A 16,364-nucleotide genomic window follows, 5' to 3' on the forward strand; every position below is an offset into this window, starting at 1 on the left:
CCCGAGCCACCGTGAGCACGGCCCCCTCCACCCGCTGCGACCGCTAGCAGCGCGCCTCGGCGCCTGCCCGGAGCCGCCGAGGGGACCGGAGCCGCGGATGCGCCACCGGAGCCCGGCGGGCGTCTAGGAGGCACCGGCCGCTTCCCCACCGTCCGCATCCCTGTCTCCCCCATCCCCTCCAGGCCTGTCCCCCTCCTTCCCAACCGGGTCGGCGCCCAGGTGGCGGGGTCTGCGGGGCGCGTGGCGGCGGGGGAAGGGTCCCTGCTGTAGAAGAGGGGGCGGGGGCGGGCCGCTCCGCAGTCTCTTCCTCGGGTAGGCGGGCCACCCTCGCCTAGGGCAAGCACGCGAGCCACCTGCCTGGGGCGCCAAGAAAAGTTTTTTCCCCCCGCCCCGTGCCCCTCCCCCACCCCATCCTGCGCCCAGCTGGGGTGGGTTTAGGTCCATTGGTGAAAAAAGTCACACGTTCCCATCAGCTGCTCCTCCCCCTGGGTACAGGGTGGTGGGGAACAGGAGGCAGGCGCCGCGGAGGACCCAGGCGGACCTCCAGCCCCTCCGTTGGCGGTGCGTCCCGGGGCTCCAGCGCAGCAGGGTGCCCGCCGAAGGCTGCCCCCATCAGTGCGTGTCTGCGTGCCGGGCAGCGGCAGCATCCAACCTGCTTTATTCCTGCCTGCAGCGCCACACGAGCGAGGAGGGGGAGAGGGAGTCTGTCTGCAAAGTGCTGCTCCCTGGTGCTCAGAGGCGGCTGCTCCAGCTCCAACTCTCATTCATTTCGCCGGTTAACATGAGAGATCATGGCCGCCTTCGGGCTTCTCAGCTATGAGCAGAGACCGCTGAAACGCCCCCGGCTCGGGCCGCCGGACGTCTACCCGCAGGACCCCAAGCAGAAGGAGGTAAGGGCGCCGGCGGCCTCCCCGGCAACCGGGGCCGCGCTCCGCAGCGCTGACCCGGGGCCAAGTTGGCCCAGCGGGCATCGCCGGCGCTGCGGGGGAAGGGTGGGCAGGGGGACTGGCGGCGGGGGCCGGGCTGGGGGGCTGGGGGACCCCCGGCGGTGGAGACCGAGCGGCTGTCAGTCCCCGCGCGCCACGGGGGCGCTCGCTCTCCGGTTGCCGGGTCGCCTCCCCGTTGCCGGGCCTTGCACGGCGCAGCCGGGCGCTTCACCCGGTTCTTCCCTGCGGAAACCCTCCAGCTCCCTCTCCCCGGCTTTTGCCTGCTTTATTTTTCTCCCCGCCGCTTCGGTAAAGCCTCGTAAACTTTTTGAAAAATGTTGGAATGCAGTGCATCCGACACAGGTCTTGGGTTTTACGCCAGCCGAGCAGGGGCGGCTGTGGGTGGGGTGGCGGAAGACCTTTTCTGTTCAAATTTTCCAGTTTGGAGTGGAAGTCGTTTTTGTCCAGGTGATGAATATTTAGCTCTTGCAACGTACTCCTGTCTCCCCTCTTCCCTTTAAAAATCAATAGAAAAGGGAAACTGATTTTCATCCCTAGAGGCGATTGGCTTAATTGCTGGAGGCTGTTTTGTATATGTAAAGGCAGTCAGGTTACCTTGGAAGGGAATAGGTCCTGGGATTGCTTGTTTCTTTGAATGAAATTAATCGGAGGAACCTTGACTCTTGCACTAGATACACTCGCTTCGATGGCTGGAGTAACCGTGGCATTTTGAAGCCTTGTATATGTTTGTTAGTAGTTAACAAGTAATTATGTAACAACTCTCCAGTTATAATGATCACCCCTGGCTACGCAATTTCCCCAGGGATTTGCTTTTTTTGTTGTTGTTGTTAAGATCACCTGCTACCCAGCTGTGCTTTCTGAGTTTGCCAGCTGCAGCCCACCCATCCACTGTTGTCTTCAGCTAAACATGAAGTGAGCACATTTCAAAACTTCTCTTTCTGGGAACCTAAAAACCTTCTATTAAAAGTTTACAGGCCTACTGACATCCCAGAAGGGGCTTTGTAAAGAAGGCCAGGAGGGTCCTTAAGACTTCCCTTTTGATGAATGTATCTATCTCAATCATAAAGGAAGAATGCTTGTTCTGGTTAAACTGTTTTGTTAATAATGTTTCTGAAAGATAAGGAGTGACGACTCCTTTTAGAGGTTTAGCATATTAAACGTGTTCGAACCTCCGTGGAGTAATTCACATCGAAGCTTGGAAGGTTTTACAGGTGGTTCTCAGCCGAGGCTTAATATGAGGATAGGAGTTTGATGAGATTTTGCAGATTTCTTCCTACCCATTTCTCTCCCTGCTACTGCCACCCAGAATAAAGTTAATTGTTACAGACGAAATAACAAACACGAACAACCAAGTGTAGAGAAAGTTAATAACTTAAACATTTGTGGCAGAAAATTCTTAAAGTTTTGGTGGGGACAGGGACATTGGGTGATCTTTATCATCTTGTAATCAATGTCTTTTGTCACGTCTTTCCAGAGGGCAGCACAATTGATAGCCTCTCCCCAGTTAAGGGATGGGGGCCTGGGATGCCTTGTGGGGTTATTTAACATTTATTCCTCAGGTCGACACTCATTCAGGGTTGGGGCCTCTATGATTCTGGAAAAAAATACTTTTGGATTTTAGGGTCTTTATGACATTTTATGGAACTCTAAAACTGGAAGTGACCTTAGAGCCTGCTTTTTGTAACTTCCTTTGGACAAAGTGAAACCGAGGCCCAGGAGAGCATACCTGACTTAAGGTGTGTGGGGAATCGGCAGAGAAGTTGGATGACCAAAACAGTATCTTATGTCAAGACCAGTACTGTGCTAAGGATGATTTATGCTAAATTGTGTTGTTCTGGTATTATTCCCTTTCCCCAGAGGCAACCAACATTTTATCCCTCTGGAGCAGTCAGAGTTAGGTGTGGCTGTAGCCAGATTTGAATACAACATGGAACAGGTGTTGGCTGTTCTTGGGCGGTGCCATGGTGAGCAGTGTTTCACAAGCTTCAGTTATTTATGCGTCGCCTCAAGATTTCTCTCCTATCCCTCTATCACCTGTACTTTTATTCTAATGTTTAACTTTTAGGAAACTTTTTCTGTTTCTTAGGCAGTAATACACAAGAAGTCATGGATTTGATGTGATATATATATATATATATATATATATATATATATATATATAAATTCATATCAAATCATGTATATATCTCATTTAAAATTTTTATTTATTTAATGTTACACACACACATATATGATGATTCATATTGAAACAAGACCATAAGTATTAAAACTTTAAAAAGTTCATCTAAAACCACTGGTGTATTCCATCAGAGAGACCTGTCCCACACTGTGGGAAATGCTGATTTAACCGAGGAAGTGTGAGCTTCCAAGTTAGGCAGACCTGGATTTGGACTCTGGTTCAGCCTCTTTGCATTTGTGTGGCCTTGGGCAAGCCGCATCACTTCTCATTTGTAAATTAGTATCATTGTGCTGTTTAGAAAAATTTGAGAACCCTGGTTCTAAATGCATTACATTTTTGTGAGGAAAAACCCTCCTCCTGGTAAAGCTATTCTTATTACTGGAGCTGCAGCTTTTACTGCTGTTAACCCGGGCTAATAGTGTTCTGGAAAATAGCTCCCTGGGGACAGGATGGGACCCTTGAATGAAGACCTCCTGTAGAGAAGTGGGGGTGGGGTGGGGGGGACTGGAAGCTTTAACCTGCTTGATCGATGGAGTCTATTCATTTGAGAGCTTGCTGTGCCTCAGCGCTCCGCAGGACTTTAGTATATCTTGTGTTATAATACTTTACCCTCTGTCCTCAAGCCTTGAAAATAGGGCACCAGAAAACTGTGAGTTCTCCTTGATTCCTCCTTCACCCTTACACCCCATAATACACCTGTCAGCGCATCTTGTCCCATCCATTTCCCAAATATATTTCCAGTCCATCTGCCGCTCCCCAGTTTCACCTCACCGCTCACCAGTTTCCACTTCCTTTCTGCTTCCGTCTGACTTTTCTCTGCCCCGGGGCTCTTACACGTGCCACTCTGCCTGCCTGGACCCCTGTCTGCCTTTCCACCCGCACCATTCCACCCTGCTCTCATCACCGAATCCTGTGGTTAGGAGGGTAGGTAGGCTCTGGAGCCAGCATGCTTGGTTTTGAATCCTGGCTCTGCTGTTTACATATACTCCTTATTCTCCCTGTGCCTCAATATCCCCTCTTGTAGAGTCGGGATGAGACTACTACCTGCTCCTTAGGGCTGTTGGAAGATTATATGGATAGTAAACATAAAACACTTAGACCAGAGTATGGCATGGATTCAACACGCAAATATTTGCTGTTTTAAACTACCGTCAGGTCTGCTTCTTCATCATTCAGGTCTCAGCCCAGCGGCCTCCTCAGAGGCCTTTCTAGTATAAGTAGATAATTTGTAATTATGTATTTATTTGCATGTTGCCCCCAGCCCCCCGTTAATGGGTCAGAAACGAGGGCAGGGATGAGAGCTGTTTAGGAACCCCTGAAGTAGCCGGCACCTAGTGCAGTTAGTTCCTAGGATGCTGAGGGCATGGATACTTGTAGGAATTTATAAATGAGAGTGGGAATGAATGAATAAAGAGAAATCTGGTGACTGAGGGGTGTTAGGGAAAGTCTAGGTTAAGGCAGAAATTATCCTTGCTGTCTACTTTGGAGGCTACAAGGCTGAAAGCAGAATTAAACTCTAGAAGTAGAAAGGAAGAGAAGTTTTACTTCCAGGGTAGAAGAGGCCTAAGTAGCTGAATAGTCAATGTTTTTAGGAAATCAAATTAGTTAGAAAAGTAGGTTGGGGCAATAGTGAGATTTCTAGGCATGAGGGGCCATAGAACCCCGCCAGTAGGGTCCAGAGGGGAGGATGGCTTGGTGTGCAGTGCAGAGGCTGCCCAAGGACAAGTAGAACGTGATTTGGGAGGGTATGGGGGTGGGGATGGCTGCATGGGGGTGGGGATGGCTGCATGGGGATAATGTGGCACACTAGACACACCTGTAGGGCTTGTTAAAAACAGATGGCCGAGTTTTTCAGATTCAGTAGGGCTGAGGTGGGACCCCATAATTTGCATTTCTAACAAGATCCTGGTGATTTAATGCTTCTGGTCCAGGGCCCCACTTTGAGATACTAACCTAGAGAGAAGGTGGCATCCAATTCTGCAGGGGCTGGAGAGCTCTTCCCAACCCAGGCAGGGCAGGGTTAGACATCTCTGTGGCCGAAGTTGCAGTAGTTGGGTCTAGCAGCCAGCTCAGCCAGGGTACGGTGGGCTTTCCCCAGAAGTTGTCCCCTCTCTTAGATCTAAGGGAACGAGTCAAAAAGTCTCAGCCCCCCTCCAATGGCTTTCCGTGACACTTGGCATAAAACTCAAACTCCCTACCTAATTAGGCCTTCGAGGCCCCGCCCATCTGCCCCTTGGTCACTTCCACAACCACTGCCTGTAGCCAGACCACCTGGCTTTGCGGTCAGGCTCCATCACTTACTGCCTGTTTTTTTGGTTTTGTTTTTTGTTTTTTTTGCGGTACGCGGGCCTCTCACTGTTGTGGCCTCTCCCGTTGCGGAGCACAGGCTCCGGACGTGCAGGCTCAGCGGCCATGGCTCACGGGCCCAGCCGCTCCGCGGCATGTGGGATCTTCCCGGACCGGGGCACGAACCTGCATCCCCTGCATCGGCAGGCGGACTCTCAACCACTGCGCCACCAAGGAAGCCCCCTACTGCCTGTTTTGACTCAGATATGACCTGTGGAATGGGGAGGTTCCTACTTATTTGTTCCTACTTCACGGCGTTGCTGGGAAGATAAAATGAGATTTGAATGGTGCCTGGCACGCAAATGGTGCTTAGTACAGGTCAGCTACTCTTAGTATAACCCCTCCCTTGTTAAATGATCCCGGGGCTTCCTTATACTTGTAACATCCGCAAGACCCTGTCCCTTGGAGATCTGGCCCCCTCCTGATTTGCTTAGCCGCCTCCTGGCTGTGTGGTGGGACCACCGGCCACCTCTCTCCTAGCAGGCCCAGCTCCTCAGTGTTCAGGTTCTTGTCCCTTGCTGCCCCGAGGTCATGTCTCCTGTCATTTACTTATAGAGACTAGCTGGCAAGGAGGCCTTTTTTGTAACCCATCTTCTCTTATCCTTGTTAGTTCATTATTTTGTGTCCATATGTTTGTGGTGCTTGTCACTTTCAGAAAGTCCCTTATTAGGATCCTTCTCCTCTCCCTGGTCTTCGTTCCACACTAGGATGTAAGCTGCAGGACAGCAGGGGCTTGTGTGTGGCGTCCACAGTTGTGAACTGCCTAGTGCCTGGGAAGAGACTGGGTGCTCAGTAAATAGTTCTCGAAGAAATGAATAAAATGCAGACAGAACTCTTAACGAGCAGTTATGAGTATTTATAACTCTTAACTGTCCCAATGCTTGTTTTATTTTGGTAACGCCTGTTTTCTTGTTAGCATCTAAAACCCTTAAAGCATTAAATGCTTGTTTTAGTGACAGCTAGGGAGGTTGGGGGGAGGGGTGGTGAGAATTTGTTTCTTAACCATCTCTGAGAGGGAGGATGTTGATGAAGTTGCCCGGGATGAGAGGACAGGTTGACCAGTTGCTTGGGGCACCAAAAGACAGAGATGAGATGAATTGAGATGAATTGGCTGGTCCCGGGGCCCCATCATAGACCTCCCTGAATAGCAGTGAATAGCAGTGTTTGGGAGGGGCCTCTGTGCATTTAACTTATTCCTCCCGAGACTCTTAGGCCAGAACCAGTGTAAAAAGCACTGGGTCAGAGGCCCTGCTTGTTCCACTGCTCACAGGAGTGTTGCCACAAAAACTTTGTGGCGGAGGAACTCAGGTGGCTGTCATTTCTCAGGGACTGCCAACACCTGCAGCAGCATTGTCAAAGATGCTCCTTAAAAATGCCGCCATAATGCGCCCGCCTCCACCCCAGACCTGCTGAGTCAGAATTTCTGGGAAGGAGGTTGAGGAATTTGCATTTTAAACACGTTTTCTAGGTGATTCCCAAACACATGAAGTTTTGAAAGCCACTGCTTTAGTTTGTGTCTTTACCTGTAGAGACCGTTGTGAGCCAGACCCCCCCTTATTCCTACCTGCTCCCCACTATTTGATGTGTTGGAGTCTTTAGACAAATACACTATTCAAAGTGTTAGTATAGTGCAAATGCATTTAGCTCCTGTCCCCCCTGAAGTTCTGTTCTAATACCCATGGTTCCCAGCATAGGCTTGTTTTCTGTCAGCTGTACCTGGTTTATGGCAGACTAGAATTCCATGCCTTGGGCTTGAAATATCCACAGCTCCCTTCTGTGTCTCCTTTAATGAGGTTCTGAACCCCAGCTGTGAGGCTTCTTGACAGACTAGGCAGGAATTAGAGAAGGTAGAGGGATCCATAAGAGTGAGCATGATTACAGGTTCCCTTCCCCAGTGTTCTCTGAGCAGTGATGAAAGGAGCTGGTGGACTAAGCCTGGAGAAGGGCTGACCTCAGAGTCTGAGTGGGGAAGGCCAGGCAGGAGAGAAATCCAAGGGAAGTGTGGAGGGAGGCGCCTACCTCCTACACATTCCAGTCTGAGAAGGGAACATGGAAACGCTTGGACTTCTCATAGTTTTTAGAGGATTTCTGAAGTTGGGTGATGGCAACAAGGGAGTTCATGACACAGTCCTCTCTATTTCTCTGTTTTGGAAAATTTACATTCAAAAGAAGAGTGTTGGGCTTCCCTGGTGGCGTAGTGGTTGAGAGTCCACCTGCCGATGCAGGGGACACGGGTTCGTGCCCCGGTCCGGGAGGATCCCGCATGCCGCGGAGCAGCTGGGCCCGTGAGCCATGGCCGCTGAGCCTGCGCGTCCGGAGCCTGTGCTCCGCAGAGGGAGAGGCCGCAGCAGTGAGAGGCCCGCGTACCGCAAAAAAAAAAAAAAAAAAAAAAAGAAGAGTGTCATTATGTTACCCAATAGCATGATTTCTACTTTAAAGATATATGTCTACGTAATCTGGAAGGATTATCACCCACGTGTAGACAGTTGTTCTCTTTTGAGGATGGGTGTAGGGGTGATTTTTATTTTCTTTCTTGTACTAATCTGTATTCTCCACTGTAACAATAAATGTGCACTACCAGTGTCATTGGAGGAAGTAACTTAATAATTATTAGGTAACTTTGATTGGGTTTACTGGAGTGCATCTTTGTTGTTGGTTCCAAGCCAAGTTAGAGCCCCTTTAGCTGAGAGGTTTAGGCAGAGGGATCTTGAGGGTGTAGGTATAGGCACTTGTGACCTGTCAAAGCTGTGATGAGGTTGGGTTAGGGCTGTTATGTCAGCATTCCAACCCTGCCACTTAAGCTGTGTGATTTGGGGTGCTGTGTCATTTTCCTCACCTATGAGCTGGAGAGAATAATACCTAGCCATCTAGAGTGTTTTGAATGTGGAAGGAGCATTGTAAACTTAATTTTTTACCGAATGTTGAGGTTTCAATTCAGTGGTAGCAGCTGATTATTAAAATTTCAGGAATTTTGTGAGCTGGTTAATATCATGCTGGTGACTTGAAATTTGGCATCGGGGGAGTATTTACACCAAGGAAATTGGCAAATGCTACGCATTAGGGGTTTTTGTTTTGTTTTAGTCCTTTTGAAAGCTGGTTGTTAAGCATTTCCCCACACGGTGCTGGGTATGGTTGTATGTGCCAGATGCCTTGTTGGCTACTTTAGCATCATTCTTATCCCTGTTTCCCCTACCTGCTTCCCACCAAAAAAAAAAAAAATTTTTTTTAAGCCGGATCCCCACTTTCTTAGCCTCTCTTGCAGCTTGGGGTGAGCGTATAACTGAATTCTGGCTAAAGAGATTTAATAGAAATCTGCTTTGTGACTTTTTGGAGAAGAATATTTTTCCTTGCTGAAAAAAGTACAGGCAAGGGAGAGAGTGCCTTCTCTTAATGCCCTGATAGCTCCTTAGCTTCCTATCTTTGGAAAATTAATAAGAGGATATGATGGTTGGAGCTAGGCCACCTGTCTTGTTACCGTGAGGCAGGGAGCCTATGGATGAAGAGTGGAGGTGATTCAGTGGCTTTATGAAATTGTTAAGCTACTGAACTGACCGTGACCACCTCTCCTTGGACTTCTTGTTAAGTAAACAAGAGGTGTCCACATGGTTTAAACCATTGTTGGACCAGTTGTCAATTTCTGGTGTCTGAAAGCATTCTAAGGTTGTCATGGTACTTCCCAATTATATTTTGTCCCCCTCAAACCGTCACAGCATGAGCCTTTTTTCCCAGAGAATATACATTCCCAGAACTCTCCTAGTCTCTGGCTTCATGAGTACAGCAAGAGACAAAGATCACCTGCATCTTGTCTGTCCGGTGCTTAATTCTGCAGAGTGCCTATCAGAAGCTGAGGGGATGTGGAGACGGCTCCTTTATTTATTGTTTCCATTTCTGGCAGAAAGAGTTTTGGTGGGAAGGGAGGGAGATCCCTATTGAGTTTTGTTTGGAGAGGGAGATTCTGTGGGTCTGTACCATTCTGGGGGGAAACCAGATGTGTTTAGAGCTAGAAGGGAGCTTAGAGATAGGTTGCTCTCACTTTCCTCATTCAATACAAGTGGAAGTTGAGTCCCAGAGAAGTTAAAGTGACTCGTTAAGGCAGATCTTGGCCAAGCACTTGTGTGCCCTGATTTGTTCTTGCAGCTTTACTTGGCCTCCCCTCTGTACACAGCCTCCGCTTCTGGTAAACACCCTTGTGTTGCCCTGGCAATGAGAACTACTCTGCATTTTAGGGCACCCAGTGCCTCTGTGAGAGCTGGGGACTGTTCAGCTAGCCATTTATTTGATCTTCTCAGAGCTTGCCAGAACCTTGTGTGGTGTCTCCTGGGCAGAGGGAAGAATACTCTGGAAGCTCGGGCACTCTTGTCATCCTGTTTTTTGGTGGAAGGTTCTCAGCCCTGTCCATGACCTCTGGTGCAGATAGCTCTGGCACTGGCCTTTGTGGGCTGTGTTGGGGATTGAGCCTGTCTAGTTTTCATTTTCTTGGTTGAGAGTCTCCTTTATTTATGGGTAGCTCTCTTGGAGATACAAACACACAAGCTGTACCAGTTGCCCACTTCCAGGGAGTGACACTTATACATGGCATTCTGTATACAAAGGGATCCCCCTTAGTTATGAAATGCTCGGGCATGAGAAGAGGAGAAAAATTTCAGCCCCTGGGTTTTATTTTCCATGTTCCGAAGGAAGCATGACTATATGTATGCATGCCAAACGGATTCTGTCATTCAGTCACTATTGAGGACAGGGCCTAAGACTTGTATTTCCTCCTCTGTCTCTGGCTTTGAGCACAGTGCCTGGACCAAACCTCGGACTCAAAACGTCTCTTACGAATGAAAGTGTAAACAAATGCTGAGCGCATTGGATATGGTCCTGGGCCCCCAAAGGTTTCAATACAGAGCCGCGGTTTTCATCTGGGGTGACCCCCTGTGGACACTGGCAGTGTGTGAAGACATTTTGGGTTGTTCCAGTTATGGGTGCCTGTGTGTGTGTGGGTGCATGTGTGTGCGTGCCTGCGTGCGTGTGTTAACTGCTACTGGCATCTGGTAGGCAGAAGTCAGGGGACATCACTAACACCCTCCAGTACCTCAGACAGTCCTCACAACAAAGGCTTATCTGGACTCAAACGTCAGTGGTTCCCAGGTTGAGAAACCCTGGTCTGGAGGGAGCGACAGGCCTGTAAATACGGGATACAGTGTTTCACGTGTTATTCGAGGGGAATGTACAAAGTGCTGTGGAGACAAGCGGCAGTGATCCGCTTTTTGACAGGACCTGGTAGAGGAGGAGATTTTGAGCCTTGGACTTGGAGGGTGCGAAGCCGTGGCGGGGGCTGAGGGTGTGGTGTGAAGCGCCACAGGCCAGGAGGAACGTGGGCTGTGCTGTGAGCCTGAGGTGAGGTGTGGTGTGGGGCGTGCAGGGGGCACCCGGGTCAGAGTGGGAGGGAGAGGTCAAGTTATGGGGTCCTTTGTGTGCTGTGTGGAGGCCACGAGGTGGCCGTTCAAGGGTGTTACGGGAGTGAGATTTAAGATGACTAAGGGTCTCAGTTTGAAGGGACGGTGCTTCTGGGGGGTCACACTGAGGCAGAAAGACTGACGAGCTCGGTGGTCCCTCACGTTCCAGGCCTGGGGGTGGGGGGGTGGATTAGGTTTTCGTGGCTGCCACAACAAGGTACCACAAATCAGGTGGCCTAGAACAATGGAAATGTATTCTCTCTCGCAGCTCTGGAGGCCGGCTGTCTGAAGGGAGCGTCGGTGGCCTTATATTCCTCTGGAGCTCTAGGGGAGAGCGTTTCCTTTCTGCATCCAGCCTCCGGTGGCTCCGGGCATCCCTTGGCCTCTTTGTGACCACATCTGTCTCACTTCCGCCTCCGTCTTCACATGGCCTTCTCTGTGTGTCTGTTCTTCTCTGGGTGTGCCTGATAAGGACACTTGTTATTGGATTTAGGGCCCACTTGGATAACACAGGATGATCTCATCTCAAGATCTTTAACTTAATTACATCTGCAAAGACACTTTTTCCTTTTTTTTTTTTCCAGTTTTTTTTTGGAGTATATTTGCTTTAAAGTGTTGTGTTAGTTTCTGCTGTACAGCAAAGTGCATCAGCTATACGTATACGTAAATCCCCCCTTTTTTGGATTTCCTTCCCATTTAGGTCACCACAGAGCATTGAGTAGAGTTGCCTGTGTCATGCAGTATGGTCTCATTAGTTATTTACTTTACATTAATGCATAGTAGTGTATATATAAAGACCCTTTTTCCGAATAAGTAACACTCACAGGTTCCAGGATTTGATTGGGATGTCTCTTGTGGGTCCTTTTGGCCTCGTGAGCTTGGGAAGAAAGAGTAGAAGAGAATTTAGGAGAAGGGTCGTTGGGGCGGCAGAACTGGCAAAATGGATGTGTTTGGTGAGAGGGCCGAACGCGTACAAGGCTCTACCCACGTTTTTAGCTCAGGCCAGTGGCTCCCAAACTTTCTGATCTTAGGACCCCTTTATAATAAACCTTATTTGGGATGCCATAGAGCTTTCATGTAAGTTATATCTCAGTATTTACCACATTAGAAATTAGACCTGAGAAATTTTAGAAATATGTATTAATTCATTTCAAAACAATAATAAACCAATTTCACGTTTCACATGTTTTTTACGAACAAGAACTATTTTTCCAAATCAAAAAGAAATGGTGGAAGGAGTGGCATTGCTTTACATTTCTGCAGAGCTGATCTCCTTAATGTCTGGATTCTCACGTCTAGGTCTCCATTTAGTCTATTGTCGTATGTTGTTTCGACAGAAGGATATGAAGAAAATTTGGTCTCACGGATATGTAGCTGGAAAGTTCTTGGGAACCTCAGAGGTCTTTGAAATGGAGAACACTGGCTTACACAGTTGGGTAGGTAGATGATTGATAGTGGTCCTCAAACTAACATGCCATAGGGAACGAAAGAACTTGTGAACTGTTTTTTTTTTTCCCAAGGGTGGGAAGGTAGGGGAGGGGAGTGGAGAGAATGAATTCATTTTTTTTTTTTTTTCCTTTTTTTTTTTTTTTTTTGCGGTACGCGGGCCTCTCACTGTCGTGGCCTCTCCCGTTGCGGAGCACAGGCTCCGGACGCGCAGGCTCAGCGGCCATGGCTCACGGGCCCAGGCGCTCCGCGGCATGTGGGATCTTCCCGGACCGGGGCACGAACCCGTGTCCCCTGCATCGGCAGGCGGACTCTCACCCACTGCGCCACCAGGGAAGCCCCATTTTTTTTTTTGTAATACTTTCAATTTGAGATGCTTCTGGGGAATCCAGGTTGAACTGTAGAGCAGTAGTACAGATCTGGATTTGGGTGTGATTTGTGCATGGCTGGTTGAAGTCATGGCTGCGATTACCTGTTGAGCGTGTGCAGAGAGAGGGAGGAGAAGGCAGACTCTAGACACTGGCAGCGGGACCTCCGAGGAGGGGAGTTGTTAGGGAGACGGGTGTGGGGGTGATGAGTGGTCCAAAGGGAGAGCGGGCATCTCCATTGGCCTCCTCTTAGTTTGGCAGTTTCCCTCTTCAGGGCCTTTGCACGTGCGCTTCCTGCTGACTGGTTGCCTTCTCCTTGTCACTGCAGTGTGATGATTTGCTCCTTAGCACGCTTTGTGTTTTCTGTGCTCCGTCCTCCAACCAATGTAGGTTTCACGAAGCAAGGATGATGTCCTTTCTCCCCCCTCCACTGATAACCAGAGGCAGGGAGGGGGTCTGGGGTATGGTAGGGGTAAAAGAAAGATTTGTTGACTGGATCTGGTAACGGGGCAGTCATTGTTAGCAAGTGGTTCTCAGAAACCCTGTACAGGGCACGGTGATGCCAGGAAGTATAAGACATGGTTCCTACCGTTGAGAAGCTTTGCGCGGAGAGATGACAGTCCTGTGTGGCACAGAGCCCTGAAGTCATTCAGTGCGGTGGTGGAAACCAATGAGGGAGGGGTCATCTCTCTTGAGGATTAGAAAAGTCTTCAGAAATGTGGGTGTTTTTCAGATGACAAGGTCTTCTGGGCAGAGGGTGTGAGCAAAGGCACCGACATGGGAAATGGGACACAGTCTTTGGAGGAATTGCAAGTAGTTCAGTAAAGCAAGAGTGTATTGAATCCTCAACTTGAACGTGTCTGTAGATTTTGGGGACAGAGAGAGGAAGAGATTAAATCTGCTGGAGAGAGAGGGCTGTCTGCTGGAGCAAGGCTGACCCGGTCCAGGGACCAGGGGACTGAGGTCCCACTGGGAGTGACACCTTATATGTAGTGTTACGCATTGCTGCCTCTGAGAAAGGACGGGATGCAGGACCTATACAGGACTCCCTGTTTACCTTTGATTTTCTGCAAGCACTTCCAGAGTTAGTTTGAATGTGCAAAGCTTTTCCTCAGCAAGAATTAACTCAGCCTTCAACCCACATCCAACGTGCCACAGCTCAGCTACGCAAATGCCGCCTTGTTGTCAACTAAAATTTGGTGGAATTTGCTGCTTTCCTTTTCCAGCCATTTCATTCATGGATTAATCTATTGAGGTTGTTGAGATTAGGACCATTTTAAGGCATTGGCAGCAGGGAAGAACTAAGAAAAATGTATTTTGTCTGAAGTGTCATTGGAATTTTTTGCTAAGATGCTGGTTTACATAAAGGTATAGAGAGAGGCTCTATCAAAACTGTGTCCAAGGCAGTGCTAAATAATTTATATTTCTCCTGAGTTCTGTGGGGAAGGTTAATATTGACATTGCTTAGAGTTTTTTTTTTTTTTTTCCTTTCTTTCTTTTTTTAAAACTCTACACAGTGCTGCTAGTAGACAGTATGGAAAGTATTTTTGGGGTCAGAGCTGTTTTCACTCTTTGGTCAATTTTAGACTAAATGTCAACTCCTTGGGGAAAAAATGATCGTGAACTGGAGACACCATTTACATTTCGACTACTCACATGAGATCTGCTTTTAAGTCATTATTAAGTAATCGAAATGTTTGCGAAGTTATACTTCCATTTACTTAGTACTTGATATGTGCCTCCCACAGCACTCAGCGATGTGGGTGTGCAGGAAAGAAATAGAAGTCGGCTTCTGTCCTCTCTAGAGCAGCGCTTCTCAAAATATCTATGGTGAAGGACAAGTTTCTTTAAAATTAATTTTCAATCTGTTGCAGACTGATATAAATGTATGATAAAAATGAATTACTAGAAAAATGAAATGCTGCTTGAATGTAGTGGCAATGTCAAGTTGCTATGAAAGTTTTCAAGCACTCACTCTCAATTTTTGCATATTATTCTTGAGGACCGGTTGCAGTTTCAGACCACACTCTGGGTAGCACAGCTCCAGAAATTAACATCTGGCTCACTGACGCACATAAAACAGTTTTAAAAATGACTCATGCATTGGTTTTTGTTTATTTTAAAACTGAGGAATAATGTATACATTCAGTATTGGGTATAAAGTGCCACGTTCCATCACGATAGACAGCCTTGATTGTGTTGGTTATTCTGAGTGCTTTACATGCTTGGTTTTATGCCAGCCTCACAAACACCTCTCAGGTGGGTACTCTTATCTCCTTTTTTACAGGTGAAGAAACTGAGGCACAGGAGAGCGGTCCCAGGGGTCACTTCACTTGCCCAGGGTCCTTTAGCTGCATAGTGATGGAGTTGGAATTGGACTCCTGAGCCCGTGCTGTAGCCATTCTGCTCTCTATATGGTGCGGCTAAAAATGCTGCGTGAGTTCAGAAAAGAGAGGGTTGGAATACTTGGAGGTCTCCCTGGAGGATGTAGGTGTGAGGGACAGGACCCGAGTGAGTCTGGGCAGGTTGTACACTTTCTTTCCTAAGAAAGAGCTGAAGGTGGGATGAGCGAGGCATGGAGGGGAAAAGGCAGTGTCTCTGCAGATGGGGGCTTGGAGTCCTGGAGTCCTGGCGGGTTGCGGTTGGGGGGTGGTGGTGACGAGTTCACGAGGTCCCGCTGTCAGATTTATCCCACTAGCTCATGCCTAATAAATCCGGATGGGGAGAGAGTGGAGTCGGGGAGGCTGCGAGGGAGGCAGCTGTAGTAACCAAAGCACAAAGTAAAAAGAGCCCGACAGATCTGGGCTTTAAATAGGACTGGAGAAGAGGGACTGGCGGTCGGTGACAAATTGGTCAAAGGCAATGAAGGAGAGGGGAGTGCGGAAAATGCTTCCATTTCTTGGACACCGTTCACCTGGGGTGGCAGTAGGTCCTGTTGCTTGAGCATCTCAGAGTGACACCTTTTTGGGCTCAGTCTTCAGAGATACGGCAGGTATCTAGAATTACCCGAAGGCTAGATTGGAATGACTATTCGGACTCCCCTCCCCGCCTCCCCACTCACCTCACTCACCTGTGTGGCACGAACCGGTTTACTTGAAGGTCTGATGACTCAAAGGGCTTTTGGTTTATCGTCCCATGCTTTAAACCTCGCCTTCAATACCTGTTATTCAGCCCTCCACGGGCGGCTTTGGTGGCGGTGAACTGCCAGAACTGCTTGGAAGGTTGGCTAAGCTCCATGGAAGAGGTGGCAATGAGCAAGCCTCCCGAAAATAAAAAGGGTGGAGGCTGAGAGGCGTTAACAGGTTGACTTGGGGACTACGTTTTTCGGAGGTGGACTCACGGACATTTGCTTTCTTGGTTCAGAATTGTAGGTTTAGCCTCTCTGTTTCCGGGTAGACAAATGAACAACGTCACCACCACCAGCAGCAGCAAAAAAGAGACCTTTCCAATCTCTCTTCCCCCCTTCCAGGCAGGAAGAAGGGTATTCTGCAGTTTTACTAGATTTTTCCGGTGCCCGTTCCATCCCTATCACCCAAGAAGCTTTCCTCGTTGTGAATTTGCAGTTCATTTGGTGGAAATCGCACAACACGCCTTCCTCCAGGCACGTGGCGTCAGGGATGCAGTTAGGCGTAGGGTG

The 16,364-nt window shown here is 48.7% G+C and overlaps 1 protein-coding gene across 2 annotated transcripts in view; it reads left to right on the forward strand.

Annotated features, from left to right (window-relative positions):
• Window positions 1-791: 791 nt before the first annotated feature.
• Window positions 792-16,364, forward strand: part of MED12L (mediator complex subunit 12L) — a gene marked incomplete at its 5' end in the record, with an annotated part of 320,500 nt that continues 304,927 nt past the window's right edge. For both annotated transcript variants that reach the window (XM_079705501.1, XM_079705502.1), the window contains one exon: window positions 792-890. In XM_079705501.1, coding sequence (XP_079561627.1) covers window positions 792-890 — 99 coding nt within the window. The remainder of the gene's footprint in view (window positions 891-16,364) is intronic.

The sequence above is a fragment of the Hyperoodon ampullatus genome (genome assembly GCF_949752795.1).
Source record: "Hyperoodon ampullatus genome assembly, chromosome: 5".
NCBI classification, from domain to species: domain Eukaryota; kingdom Metazoa; phylum Chordata; class Mammalia; order Artiodactyla; family Ziphiidae; genus Hyperoodon; species Hyperoodon ampullatus.